Below are 13,779 nucleotides of genomic sequence, written 5' to 3' on the forward strand. Positions count from 1 at the left end.
GCTCTTCTGTCACGTCAATTTGGTCGTCCCGGGCAGGGGTGTGAAGGAGGTGTGTGTTTCTTTGACCGACACGCGGGAAACCAATGCGGGGTTTGACGCAATCTGTTTTATATGCATCTTACGACTTGTTTTTTATGAACACCCAAATCAAAGACGCAAATAAATCTTACCATTATCAGGTTTTTTGCTCTCCTGCTGTGTGGCCGACTCGATTTTTCTTTCGTTTTGGACTGCAGGCAGTAATGGAAAGAGCGGCATCTCTTCTTTCTCCTGCTCGGACAGACTGTCGTCAGCACTCAGTAATCCACTGGCATGGACCAGCCCGGAAGGGTAAGGGTCACCCCCGTGCTCTGCGATGGCGTTGTCGCTGTTGCCCTTGTTGTCACTCAGAGTTTGGTTCCTGTTGGAAGTTTCCCCGGTCCCAGTTCCAGCCCAGTACTCGAAAGGCTTCATGAGTGTGTTGACAAAGTCTGCCAGTATGCTTTTCCCGCTGTGAGGCTGGGAGGTGGTAGAGGCCACTGATGGGAAAGTGTCAGAAGAAGGATCTTCTTCCTCTTGGGCCGAACCGCCGTGGTTCTCCATGCTGCTTTTGGAGTCGGCGGGTTCTTCTCGTTGAGATTGAACGGTTGGGGCGACATCTTGTCGGGTATCCCGACCCCGCTCGGGGCTCAAGTGGATGACCACATGCTCGTCGGAGATATCGGAGGAATTGTTCGTGGGTTCCTTCAGGTCCGTGGTGTCGGTTTTGGGAAATGGGTCGCCCGGGCGGGTGTGGATGAGTGGGGAGTCGGCCTGTGCAGCCGGGATGGCGGCGTGGGGTAAAGCCAGGGCCTCGGGGGCTTGCACATCTGCAGGCTGGTGGGCTAAAAAAATAAATAAAAAAACAAGACAAGAGGACATTTTGACACAAATCAAAATAGGAACAACAATCAGTTAATTTGGTTAAAAAGTTTTTTTGGTTTGTTTTTCTCTGACTTCATTCCTTGTCTCCATTTTAATTTTTTCTCGTCATGAACTGTTTTGCATACATAGTGTTGTTGAGCTCCGACAAGGGAGTTAGCGGTGTAGCTTGCCCCGTGCCGGTAAAAAGGGAGGGGCCGATATTGACATTTTCATCTCCTCTCAGCTTTGTGAAGAACGTAATTTGTTTCAATCCTTCACGTTGTGAAGATGATGATCTACGAGTTTGTGCGGTGACAAATGGACCGCTGCTCCGTTCCCAAGCTGCTGTTGTTGTTTTGTTAACTTGAAATGAATTGCTATTCACAAGCTTTATGACGTGACGCCTTGGGATAGAAAATGTCAATCATTCTTACTTGGTTGTGGAATTAAAAATACTCTCATAGGAATGAATGTGCATTTGTATGGAAATTTGCTCGCCCCCCCCCCTCCCCAAACACACACACAGTACCTCGGTAGCAGTAAGCGTCAAACATGGCCGTGGTGTTGGGGAATCCGGTGCGATTGGGATTGCTGTAGACCGTTCGCACGCCGGGCTCGTCCCCGCCGCAGTTCCTCCGCGGGACGTTGATGGGGTAGCGCACGCTGCCGTCGGCCAGCCAGCCCGGGTCGCACTGGTCCAGCCCGGCTTGCCAGGCTAGATACAGCTGGCCCACGGTGGCCAGCTGGGCCCCCAGAGATTGGCAGTGGGCGGAAGCTGTGGCCAGATTCAGTTTCTCCTCCACTGTGGAGTGAAAGACTTCACCTGGGAGGGAGAAAACGATGATGTCACCACCACAGTGCACCAGTCAAAATAATCCACATATCTTATTCAATCCTGATCGAGGCCACCGGGCGTTTACCTTGTAGCCGCTTGGCAAAACAGTAGACATCAAACAGCTCGTCCGGGAACCTATTGCCATAGTTACGGATGCCGGGTGAGTCGTCACGATCGCCATAGCAACCGGGCCGAGGTGACTGGATGGGATACCTGCAGAGCGCAGCAAGAGAAGGTGGACCCAAAACAGTGATTTCTCAAAAGATTTAATACCACTTTATTAAGGTTCCAATGTGAAGACTCTTTCCAAGATAAATGACTTTCATTATCTCCTCAGCTCCAATCATATATTATTTCAAAATTAGCCTGAGAAAGAAAATGAAAATTTCCCGTGGAAAAAAAAAAAAAAAGACATCCCCCAGTGGTGTAATAAAGCGCAAGTGCACCATTCATAACATGTCACAACACGCCGGAGGCAATTAGGAAACAACAAGTCGTTCCCTTTAGTGTTGAATAATTACGCTGAACATCCATCTCGGTTGGCGATTGTTTCTAAACACACTTCACACTCAAGGGAGGCCAAGGTGGGAAGTCAGTGAGAGGTTAAAAGCATTTGCTATTCCTCCGGCGTTTTGGTGAGCCGTATTTCGGCGCCAGCTTTAGCTGTTCTTTCACACGGGGATGATTAAAAGATTTGGTTTGTGCACCACAAAGACATTAGATGAAGCAAACACACAAACACACACTCCAGGCTTTCTCAAGAGTCTGTTTGTAAGGGAGTGGTCTCTCCTCCCAGCCCCCTCCAGCCGATAAATCAATGGCAGCCTCGCTATTAATTGGCGACTTGGCTGATGTTCACTTTGAGCCTTCTCAACGCCGACCAATTAGCCGTGTCCCCAGTGGGATCGTGAGGAATATGACGGAAACCGGCGGAAGAAGGGGGAAAAAAAAAAAAAAACAACAACCTGCCAGCGAGACAACAGTCAAGTCGGTCTCCTTGACGACGGCAGTAAAGTGTAATTAAAATGTAAATATGAGGCACTAATGCCAACGGGCTGGAACGACTGTTGGATCACGGAGCGCTGACGTTCGTACTGGCAAAATATAAAGTCGATGGCCGCCATTAGATTTGTTGCCGTTGTCATAATCGTTATATAGCGTGGCGTTTACTACTTGCTGTTCTCTAACGAGGCGCTAAGCCTTTCTGTGCATCTCTCGTTCAACCTGCAGAGAAAGATTTGTGAGTCGGATGAGAAAAAAAAAAAAAAAACGAGCCTCACCGCACGGTCTGGTCCGACAGCCACCCGGCGTCGCAGTTCTCGTAGCCGTCGGCAAAGGCCGCTTGCAGCTGAGCCGGCGTGGCGATGGCGGCGGAGTTCTCGGCGCACACCCTCTTGGCGTCGGCGAAGGACAGGGCGTAACGGTCGGGGGGAGCGCGGTAATGAAAGAGCACGCCTGGGGCGGAGAGAGACGTTCGAACGTGAGCACGTACGTCCATCTGTGCAACCGCTGGAGAATATTTGCATCAGACAGCCACTTAAAAAAAACAAAAAAAAGTCACCTTGCTGCATGGCTCCACTCACTTTTTTTTTCAATTGGCATATGCTCGTTAGAGTTTAAGTCTGGGGACTGACTTGACTTGTTACTCTGACGCTACGTTCAGTGCGTGTCATCATTGCTGACCGCTCTCCGACTTTCCCACTTTGACACCTGGCCAGACTTGAGCTCGTTAGCCACATCACCAGCGTCCGCATGAGGGTTGTTATCCGGCTCGCTTATTAGCCAAAATGCTCTTCAGGTCATGTCTGAGTCGAGCGTTTGCTTCCAGACTGAGTCTACCCGCTTGCGACCTTCCTTGATCAATCTTAAATGCAGATGGTGGTCGCTCATTGCAATTAGGCTCACAGTAAGGTGCAATTCCCACAACTGTGAAAAAGTCACAAACCGGATTTTCCATTTAAATTAGATCGAAATAGCTTTCCATCACCTCCGATATTCGCTCGCAGCTCCGTTCCCGTGACGATCGACATGAAACGGGTGTCCGGCGATTTTATCAGCGAGATGACACGGATCCGTGTGAAACGGAGAGTCGGGTTGCTGCGAGGCCATTAGCACTCCGGGCTATCGGCATTGGAATTCCTAAAGGGCCGTACTTTTGCAGAAATATCGAGGCTGTCCAAATCCAACTGTGTGCTTGAGCGAGCAAAAGTGCGTTCGCACACATCATCGTATTTTTCCGAGAGGCCGTTCCGGGGTGGACCCACGGTGCTCTATGAATATACACTATGAAGACTTTTTGGCTCTCCGGAGTAAAAAATATATTCCTGCAGCTCTCATCGGGTATGTAACTTATGTCCTCGGCAACACAATTGTATTTTTAAGTATTTCTTCAGCGCAGTGGAATCTGTGGATCTGATCTACAAGCGTGTATAAAATGTCCTCCAAAGCAACATCGTCTCTATTTGAGCATTAAAACTAAATCTTCGAAGGCCTGTACAATTTCAGTTTTCAGGTACGTTGAAACTACATTTGTGGATAAATTGAGACAAGATCAGGATTATTTCCGTACATCCCCGTATCGTGACATTTTTGTTTAGTGGGGTACGGCGAGAATACAAAATACATTTCTTGGTTCAATGTTGGTTGGAAAACAATGCTCTTGTCAATTAGAACGCAATTTCAGCCGAGGCTGCCTGTTCTCCGGTTAAACCAGATCCCCCGCATCACCACGAGGGACTCGAACAATCAATAGCGTCATGTCTAAGAGACGTACAATTGACTCGAAAATACGTGCGCTGAAAAGCTAAGCAGGGCAAGAGCGAGTGAGGCGTCGTGTGGGAAATTAAAGCGGCAAAATCCGAGGAGGAAATATGTTATTGATACAGCCAAGCGGTATCAATAACTGCTGATGGTTACATTTGAAAACAAGCATTTGCGTGACGAAGGCTAGCTTGACGGCCAATTAAGAGCGAACCGTGGGGACGGCAACTTTTCGCGAGCGATGTAATTGGCTTCGGTGTGAATCGGTAGCGCTCGAAGCTCGCTAATCAACTGTTGGACGTAAAAAATGGAACATTGGTTTTTTCCTTAGCAACGTACATAGCAGCCAATGTTAACCATGATGAGATCTTTCTGATTTTAATTTTTTTTTTAACACCTGTCGGCTTTTGCTTTCATTTCATGCACGGACTTGGTCGGCTGGAGAGAATAATTTTTAACGGGTTCGAGCTCCCTCACCTTTATTTCCCTCATTGTCGTGTTACGCGGACCGTAAACAAGCCTGAGCGTAATAGCCGCATTAGCGCGACACCTCGTTATTATTCATAGTGGCCGACCACGAGTGCAAAAGGGCCGGCCGCACACAACCAAAGAGCCAAGTGTTAAATTGCAATAATAATTAGTGGAGGCCGAAAAGAGGCGCACTTGAATGACGGTTAAACGGTGTAATCACCGTGGACGTCACCGCTCATCATATCGTAACGACATAAAACACGATAGAAGATCATAAAAACAAGCCAGTGCGCTGGGCTGTGTTTTAATACCATCCCATTAAGTGTGATATTTATGATGAAACTCGAAAATCTGGTTTTATAGTAAATCAACTTTTCTCGTAATGTTTTACGTCCATGAAGTCTGCCTAGCAACAGGCTCCGCCCACGAGCATAATGACAAGTCCTGAGCAGAATTCTGAGATTCCACTTCATTTTGTACATGGCACTGACCTGTGACCTCCAGCGGGACGGTGTCTCGCTCGTCGTTTATGCCCACCACAACCTCGCAGCGGTACAGGCCCGAGTCGCTGGACCGCAAGCCCGTCAGAGCCAGACTTGCGTTGTATCGGTTGCCGCTGTAACCGGGCAGGGAAACCCGACCCTGGAAAGCCTTCTTAACCTGACGGATGAAAAAGAAGATGGATGACTCAAATATCAAGAACCTCATTGGTTCTTGTGCGTGAAAAATACCTTGATGACATTGTCTTTGGCCACCAGGACCGACTGCTCCTTCAGCGAGCCGTCCGAGCCTCGCTGGCCCCAAACTTTGGTCCACTTGAGGCGGGGCGGCTCGTGGGATGGAGCGGCCCCGGGGCGCAAGGTGAAGAGACAGGGGAGTAGCACGGTCTTGGAAAGCTCCTCGCTGATGACCTGATGGGTCACCTTATGCATGCTCACCACAGGATCTGCGTCGCTTAAGCCTGAAGATGAGATACCCTGGACTTAAAAACGGTGAGAGTCGTGTTTGCTAGATAAATATGGGCCAGTGAATTTGGCCGTCATCGTGAAGAAAGGGTCAATTAAGCAGGGAGTAGAGTTCACAGTGGAGGATGTTAAAGGGAGCCCTGGTGTCAAAGCGGATAAAACTTTAAGTACCTTGAAGGTATTAAAGCTTAAGTGCTTTGCATGTGAAAGTCCATTTTACCAGATGGGACGAGGGACCTTCACAAAGGAAGCAAAGCAACAAAACAAAAAGGAGTTGATCTGCTAAATTATGAACCTCATGAAGACCATTTTGAAGAATATGCTTTAAATAAATTCGGTTGGAACGATTTAAATGATCATTTTGCTCAGTCTTTTCAATTGAGTAAAATGTTGACTTATTATTACATTTCAATTATTAATGCTATTGTGTGGTAAATTCATTCATTCATTTTTCAAATATGAATTTAATCCGCAGGAAATGGTTATATAATGCTGCCAAATGCCTGCATTGCGTCGCCGGCTGCTTTATTCGAAACGTCCTTCGCCGTGTAAGGAGGTGGGGTGGACGAAGCAACATGAGAGCTTATCTAAAGCACTGACTAATGACTGAAGGAAAAAAAAAGGGATGGGATAGAATAAAAGACATCAATAGGGTAAAGAACAGGAGAAAAGGTTGCACCGTGGGAGGAGAAATTGAGTCGGCTGAACTCTCAGAGCGATGAGATGCGTCTTGCAAACACGGAGCGCATAAAGACGGCGCTGGTTTCCATTTCCTGACAACACTTCTTCCACCAAATCGTTTTTCAAACCGACATCCATTTGTGAAGAGGATTTGTGTTGATGATGACTGCTTGTTCTTTCACGACATGGTGAACTTTGAAGTTCAGTGGAAGCAAGAAAAGGAAATCATGCACTCATTAATTTCTTAAACTATTGCATTGCATTTCAGTAATAAATACTTTGTATGGAGAATATTTCAATGCTGTTGCTAAGGAGAGCAAGTAAAGATGAAAAAAAAAAAACAGTGGACCTCGAATGGATCCCTGGGGGACACCGTAAAACACAGGGGAAATTCCCCCGCCAAAAAAGTCATTTAATTTGAACATGCACGTTGGTTGCACATGATTGATAGGAGTTAAATTAAAATTTGGGAAATTACCTCAGGTTACCACATTTTAATCACGCATATCTGATAAGTAAAAATGATAACCTAGCTGCCAATTATAATGAAAACCACTGAGAAAACAAATCTAAGAGTCGCTCTTATGACTTGTCAGACGGTGTGGACTTTGTGGCAAACTTAAAACCCTGGCTTCTGTCTCTCTATTTGCTCGGCGCCCCTAGAGGATGATCTTTGTTTACCCCACGCTAACACTTGTGCCCCCGTCATCTTAAACACAACCATCGACAAACACGCAATAAAGAGCCGTCCTGGAAGACGGAGATTTTCGGGGGCGAAGAAAGACAGGTGTATTCTTTTTCCACCTGGGCTCCGTCAATACTTTTTAATCTATCTGCCGGATTCTCTCACCTCCCAACTTTGTGGCGAGTCAAACAAACTTTACAATGTCACTCACTTGTGCACGCCATGCGGGTGTTTTATCTCTCGCCTGGCAAGCTGTGAGCTGCGCAGTGAAAATCCAATGAAATTAATTTGCAAATTCCCTCCAGAAATCAGGAAATTAGATGGTGGGTGGGTGAGGAGAAAACAAACACACAAAAAAAAAATTAAAACGCATTGCTCTTCCGCAGAGGTGATTAACATAAACTAGCGAGGGCGCTTAGTGCTAGTGTTGGAAATCAGCATTCAGATAGAAAAGTTATCACGATTTAATATCTTGAGAGGCATTTTAAATGTTAACGGGGGTGCGACTCGGGTTTTCAGCTGCGCCGCATGTTTCTGCGTGTCGTCACCCATCTGTCTGGCCGTTCGAGGTCTTGGGAATTATCAAGCGACGCGTGGGAGCCTTTGCGCGTGTCGCGCAAGGTGAGTCCAAATGGCATTTTAACAGCTGCCAAGTGTGCTAGACTAGTTTTGCTATTTTCACCTCACATCGGTCATCTCCAGCCAAAAACATTTTCGTCTTAATTGTGCAAATACAACGCTGCTATTGACGCTTGTCGGGAAATGATAGCCAATCGGTGCAAACAAACTCTAATGACAGACATTATTAATCAGGTTGTAATTTATTAGGAGCTCGAACGCATCATATCGGTAATCACCTGAAATAATAGACTATGTTAATTATAGAGGATGTTGTTGTGGAAAATTGTATCGGATCAGAGTCGGGTTCCAATTACGGGATTTTAGAAACCACGTAGGAATTTACTAAGAAGAAACCCAAGCCTATCAAACACTCACCCACATATGTGCATGGTATATAAGGAGGGTGGCCTTTTCAAAAGACAAGATCTGAGGCGGCTCTCGGTTTAATGCATGTTGAATGAGAAGAGACGTTTGATCAGCGCTGCAGTGCAGATGCTTTTTGCCGCATGCGCGCGTTTAACGCCGAGCACGCCGACCGTCCGTAAGCGGTGACCTCGTGTGAATGCGCATCGACGCGCTCTGCCGGGTGGACGTCACTCAAGGTTTGAGTTCAGTCATGCTGACACAGTGTCAAGTCAAAAAAAAACAACTTTGGAGTTCACCTCTCACAACCTGCTGAGTAGCACACATCTTTGGGAGCTTTTTAAATCCCAGCCGTCGAGTGATTAAAAGGTCTGTCTGCAGCTCTCTCCAGTGTGGCTACGTCGCAGCGACTCAAAGGGAGGTTTGCTGCCACCGAGACGATAAAGTTCAAATCTAGTGCGACACTTCACAATCACAAACATGCTGAAACATTCCAAACATGCCCTCGCAAGTCTGGGAAGTCACATTTTCTCCAAACAGCAATTCTATTGAAGAAATGATCCGGGAAGTTTTCTGACATATTCTAGTACGAGCAATTTGGTTCCTCAGCCCAGAAAAAAAAAAAAAACGAAAGGCTTGACTTGGCGCTCTTCTGTTTATGTGCGGTGGCATAAAGCGAACCACCTGGCAGATATAACCGCAGGCTTTCCAAGAGTTGTGTTCTCATCACCCTTCTGCCCGGGACACTGAGTCTCGACTGGCGGTGCCAGCAAGTCTGTCGCTTTTTCTCACTTCCACCAAAAACATAAACAATACGAGGGAGGAACCAAACGAGTTGGAAGCGACGCAGAACACGGAGGAGTACGACACATGCCCAAAGCAGGTAGTAGTGCAAGGAGACGAGCAAAAAGACAGTATTCAGTAAAACCAAGTCATCTCAAGAAGGACATTTACGATGATTATTTAATTAATCGACTATCAAATTAATTGATAGTTATTTAGGATAAATGTTTGATTGATTTTAGTTCAAAATTGTTTAAATATTCAAAATTTCAGTTTTTTACCATTAATTTTTGTATTACAACTAAATAAAAGTATGCTTTTATTTATTTACAACTAAATAAAAGTGTGCTTTTATTTTGGTAAATAATGATCAGTATTTTTGGTTATTTTCTGACATGTAACAGATCATAGCTTTAACCGGTTCATAATTAATTCATGTCAATATGAAATAATTATAGGTAAAAAAAATACATAGAAATAAAAACATAAAAATATTAATCGATTAATCAACAGAATAATCAAAATAATCTTTAATTGCAGCATTAAAAAATATTTTTTTGCATGATTTGAATTATCACTGGATGACAAATTGGTGACACTAAATGTAGTTTGTCAGTTTGTACATTTCAAGTTTGGGGACTGATGTGAAAAAAGTTTGGTAATCCAGGAGTGAATAATAAATGTGGAAAACTTGCAAGCAGACAAATAAGCTGACAGGCAGCAAAAATGATCCGACAGCGACGATAAGCATGGCATCTCCCTGTCTTAACTTTATCAAGAGTGCGAAACAATTCTTTGAGTAGCTGTCAAAATGAGCGGATTATGATTGGAAATTAAAAAAAATAAAAATCAAAGATTAAAAAGATGGATGGTTCTCTCTTTGAAGCGCTAAGCCGTCTAAACTCGCGTCTGGGTGGCGAGAGCGCCGCGATGTCTTTTTATTATCGGAGCAAAATGGACCATAAGACGGAAACGTCGAGATTAACTAGAGTTGTTTCCGCGACGCTAATTGCAAAGCCGATGACGGCGACCGAGCGATTACGACTGACGGCTCTGTCGATGGCTGTGACTGATGTTCGTTTGCGCTTTCGTTTAAGGCGGCTAATTCCTTCTTCCGCGACGGACTCATAAACAACCGACTGACCTCGTTGGCGTGACGAACACAAAGACCAGGACTGAAGCTGAGTGATTGTCAGGGTTGGGGTTCGGACTCACCCCGGCTGACGGCGTGAAGCAGCAGCAGGAGGGCCAGCAGGTTCTGCGGTCCACACCAAGGCATCGCGTCGCGCATCCCGCCAAGCCTGAAAAAAAGATTTTGAAAAGCCATTTTTGGATTGACAGCTGTCACGTCATTCGTCATTATGATTTAGGGCTCCTAAGCCCTTTTCAAGGCTCCATTGGTTATTATTATGAGAAGGCTTTAAAAAAAAAAAAAAAAGGGAAGGGCAGTGAGAACAGACTCGACTAGCTGCTACTGTCATGTTTCATCTCTCTCAAGTGTCATTTGGACTCGAGGCCATTATCTTTATACTTGAGAGGACAAGTAGCTCCCATTTGGATCGTGGCAGCCGACTCTTAATGACTTTTAAAGCCTCGTTTTGCTTTTGTCTTTTCCCGTGTATTCTTAATCGGGACCAGTGGGTGGATTAAAAGCGACTCTGGCGTGCGCTAGCTTCGCTTTGATGCCGTTATTTGTGGAAGAATGTGTTAGAATTGGTGACGTGAAAGTTTAAGTTATTAGTAGCAAAGAAGACAACAGAGATTGTCGTAAGAGGATTAGTTGGAAACGTTTTAGAAAACAATTTTTTTGTTTGAATGATGAATGGTATTGAGAGAATGACAAATATGTATTGAGATTAGAAGTGCCCCATTCGTTGTTTTTAAATGTGAAATAGAAAGTTGACAGGTTTGGGGGGATTTATTCCAAAAAGTGTTGGGTCTGAAATCTTAAGAAATTCCAAGTTCAGCAGACTTTAACAAAAATAACTTTGAGACTTTGATTCAAATTCTTGCCGACTTCAATTTGTTTTTGTAATGAATAGAAAACTGACGTACGTTTGAACTTCAATAGATTCATATTATCACGACATTTGAAAAATGTGAAAAATATTTCATGCTTGAAGGCAATTACAAACCTTTTTACTGGAGGCATTTTCGCTATGCACAGCAGGACGCATTGGAATTTTTACCGTGTTGTTACCTGGTGTCGAACTATGCAAGGTAATCTCCAGAGGAACGCATATTTGCTGAGTAACATTGGAAGGTCTGACGACTTCATTTGATTTGGTGTCCGTACCGTTCCCTCAAAACGAACAAGATAAAAACGGCATTTGTTAACCAAACATGGTTTACACCGACAGCATGAACGAGAGTAACGAGCAGATAAGGGCGAGGGAGGCAAATCCGAGATGCTGCGGAGCAACCTGGGTACGTATAGACTGTCAAATTATACAATAACACTAACACACCAGCTATTTATTTGGCAGGCTGACAGGAGCAGGCTGTGGTGAAGGTTCTGAGAAGTTATGCAATTGTCAAATTCAGATCTAAGACACACGGTGGCTTGGTGCACGGAAATACTTGGATGATTTAATATGGAGTGTAAAAATATGCTTAACGGCCCCCAAAATAATGTGGACACGCGAGACTTGAGTGGTGAGGACCACAGTTAAAGGCAAAGACATGACAGAAGTGGGAATGGAGCATATTCTCATACCACTTGCCAATTAAGCTGTCAGTTATAGGCCAGTGATTCACAACCACTTAAGTGAAATTGGATCATTTCCCATGGCAAATTATCCACTTTCGACTAATTGCTGCAGAAATGATTATTTATCAACGACAACGACGCGCTGAATTTCCTCAATTGTAATGGTAGCAGAAAATAAAATCATCTGGATCGAGTCGATTTAAAAAATGTGCAAGCGCTTGACGAAATAAAATGGCGTCAATTCAGAAAGACTCCGGCAACCCGAGTGTCTATTGTGCGTCTGAGATGATATACGTGTCGCGGCGTTCACAGGACGGCGACCAAATGAGGTGAAATGAAGTCAGGCTTGGACGGCCGAGAGGGCGCTGAGAGTAAATAATGAATGTGGGCTCTCGAGGGGAGAAGGGGTGGGCTCGAGGCGAGAGAGGATTATGATGCGTGGGACGGCGGCCATGCTGGACACCGATAGCCTGTGTCAGTTACAGCCGTGTGGGTCGTCTTACAGGTTCATGTGAGGGCGCAAATTACCTTGACCAATATTTGAGAGTCAGTCGAGAGTCAACAAAAGACCAATCGAAATATTAACCTACCGTTTCACGATTAAATGACTACAAATTGCCACTTCAAGTGTCTAAAATCGAAAAGCACGATAAGAGAAGAATCCGGCAGCAGGGTAAAGTGTTCCGCCGATGGTTAGCAAAGCTAATGATGTAATTACCCTTAAAGTTTGTTTGGCAGAGAAATAACCAGAGCAATTTTCCCGACCCGTACTTTGGATTGTTGTTGTTTGGATTACGCTCGCTCAATGAGTTGATGATATGTTTTTTTTGCCACCTCGCCGCAAAACCCCTCGAATCCCTTCGAAGCAAATGAGCTGCAACAAATGAAACTGCACTCCACTGCCACTTAATGATTACTTAAAAGCCCCAGAGGATAATCAAAACTATTGTGGTTCCCAGATAGGACTTGTTCGCTTCAAAAAAATAAAAATAAAATAACTACCTCTTATCTGTGTGGGTTCCAGATAAGAGCATTTTGTTTTGTTATTCCCTCACTATATTACTTTTTTAGGCCCTTGAGCTACAAGCCTGTTTAAAACAAAATAACATTTTATTTGTACTTTACAAGTATTGCTAATGTTTTCACGCCTCCATTGGAGTTGCCTGCGCTATTCCTAAGAGTGCGTAAACATTTTTCGGAAAGTCCACAGTATCGAGAACGAAATAAAAATTTGAAATCGATTTAAAACTTTACACGACGACCTCCCGAAGGACAAAGCCTTTGTTTGACTAGCACAAGGTCATTTCCAGGACTAAGCATTCGGCACAGGCAAGGCGGCTATTATTATTTTATGATTCGGTTGCTGCCGTGATATCTTTCATGTGAAAATGTCAAAAGATTCACAGGGGGGTCAAAATCATTAAGAGGTGCGAGAACGAGTTGTTTACGACACGGCGAGCAAAGCCAATTTCAGATCCAGTCACGTGCCAACTCCCAAAAGCTCACACGGGCGATGTTTTGTCGCAAGCGTGTGCGCTCGGACGGGAAATCACGGTCGGGCTTCCAATTTGAAGAAAAACATTGGATTCACGTTTTGTCATAATGAAGCTTGACATTTAAGAAGAAAACATACAGAATAGTTTTGCATCAGCGCTGTATCGCTTTCCGGGATGATATTTACGGGATTTTGAATAGAAGCGAAAAGCCGCTGCGGGTCGCAATGAGCTGCAAAACCGAAAAGGACGCGATGAATGACGGCGAGAGGGCCGCTTCGGACAAAAGCCGCTACGCCGAGCATCCCGAGTAAGTTGAAAAAGCTGTGCGGAAGTATAGAGAAAGCTATTACTTACAGTTGCATGCCACACGGGTCTCTTTTATTCATTCACACAAGGCCCCCGCGAGCCAGCTAGCCGGCCGCCGACGCTATTAAAGGAGAATCAGCTATTACTTTTCTATAAAACATAATACCTCGCTTTTGTGTCGGGGAAAGGCGAGTTCACCCCACATGAGACAGAAAGAAAAA

General features: G+C 45.0%; 1 protein-coding gene across 1 annotated transcript in view; it reads right to left on the reverse strand.

Moving 5' to 3' along the window:
• The window catches only part of ncanb (neurocan b), a 62,384-nt gene that overhangs the window by 24,777 nt on the left and 23,828 nt on the right, over positions 1–13,779 (reverse strand). The window contains exons 7-13 of the mRNA XM_049726817.2: positions 10,262–10,347; positions 5,680–5,909; positions 5,440–5,608; positions 2,998–3,172; positions 1,803–1,930; positions 1,412–1,705; positions 171–863 (exon numbers count right to left, since the gene is read on the reverse strand). Of these exons, the coding sequence (XP_049582774.1) occupies positions 171–863; positions 1,412–1,705; positions 1,803–1,930; positions 2,998–3,172; positions 5,440–5,608; positions 5,680–5,909; positions 10,262–10,337 (1,765 nt within the window). The 5' untranslated portion in view covers positions 10,338–10,347. The remainder of the gene's footprint in view (positions 1–170; positions 864–1,411; positions 1,706–1,802; positions 1,931–2,997; positions 3,173–5,439; positions 5,609–5,679; positions 5,910–10,261; positions 10,348–13,779) is intronic.

The sequence above is a fragment of the Syngnathus scovelli genome, chromosome 10, assembly GCF_024217435.2.
Source record: "Syngnathus scovelli strain Florida chromosome 10, RoL_Ssco_1.2, whole genome shotgun sequence".
NCBI lineage: Eukaryota > Metazoa > Chordata > Actinopteri > Syngnathiformes > Syngnathidae > Syngnathus > Syngnathus scovelli.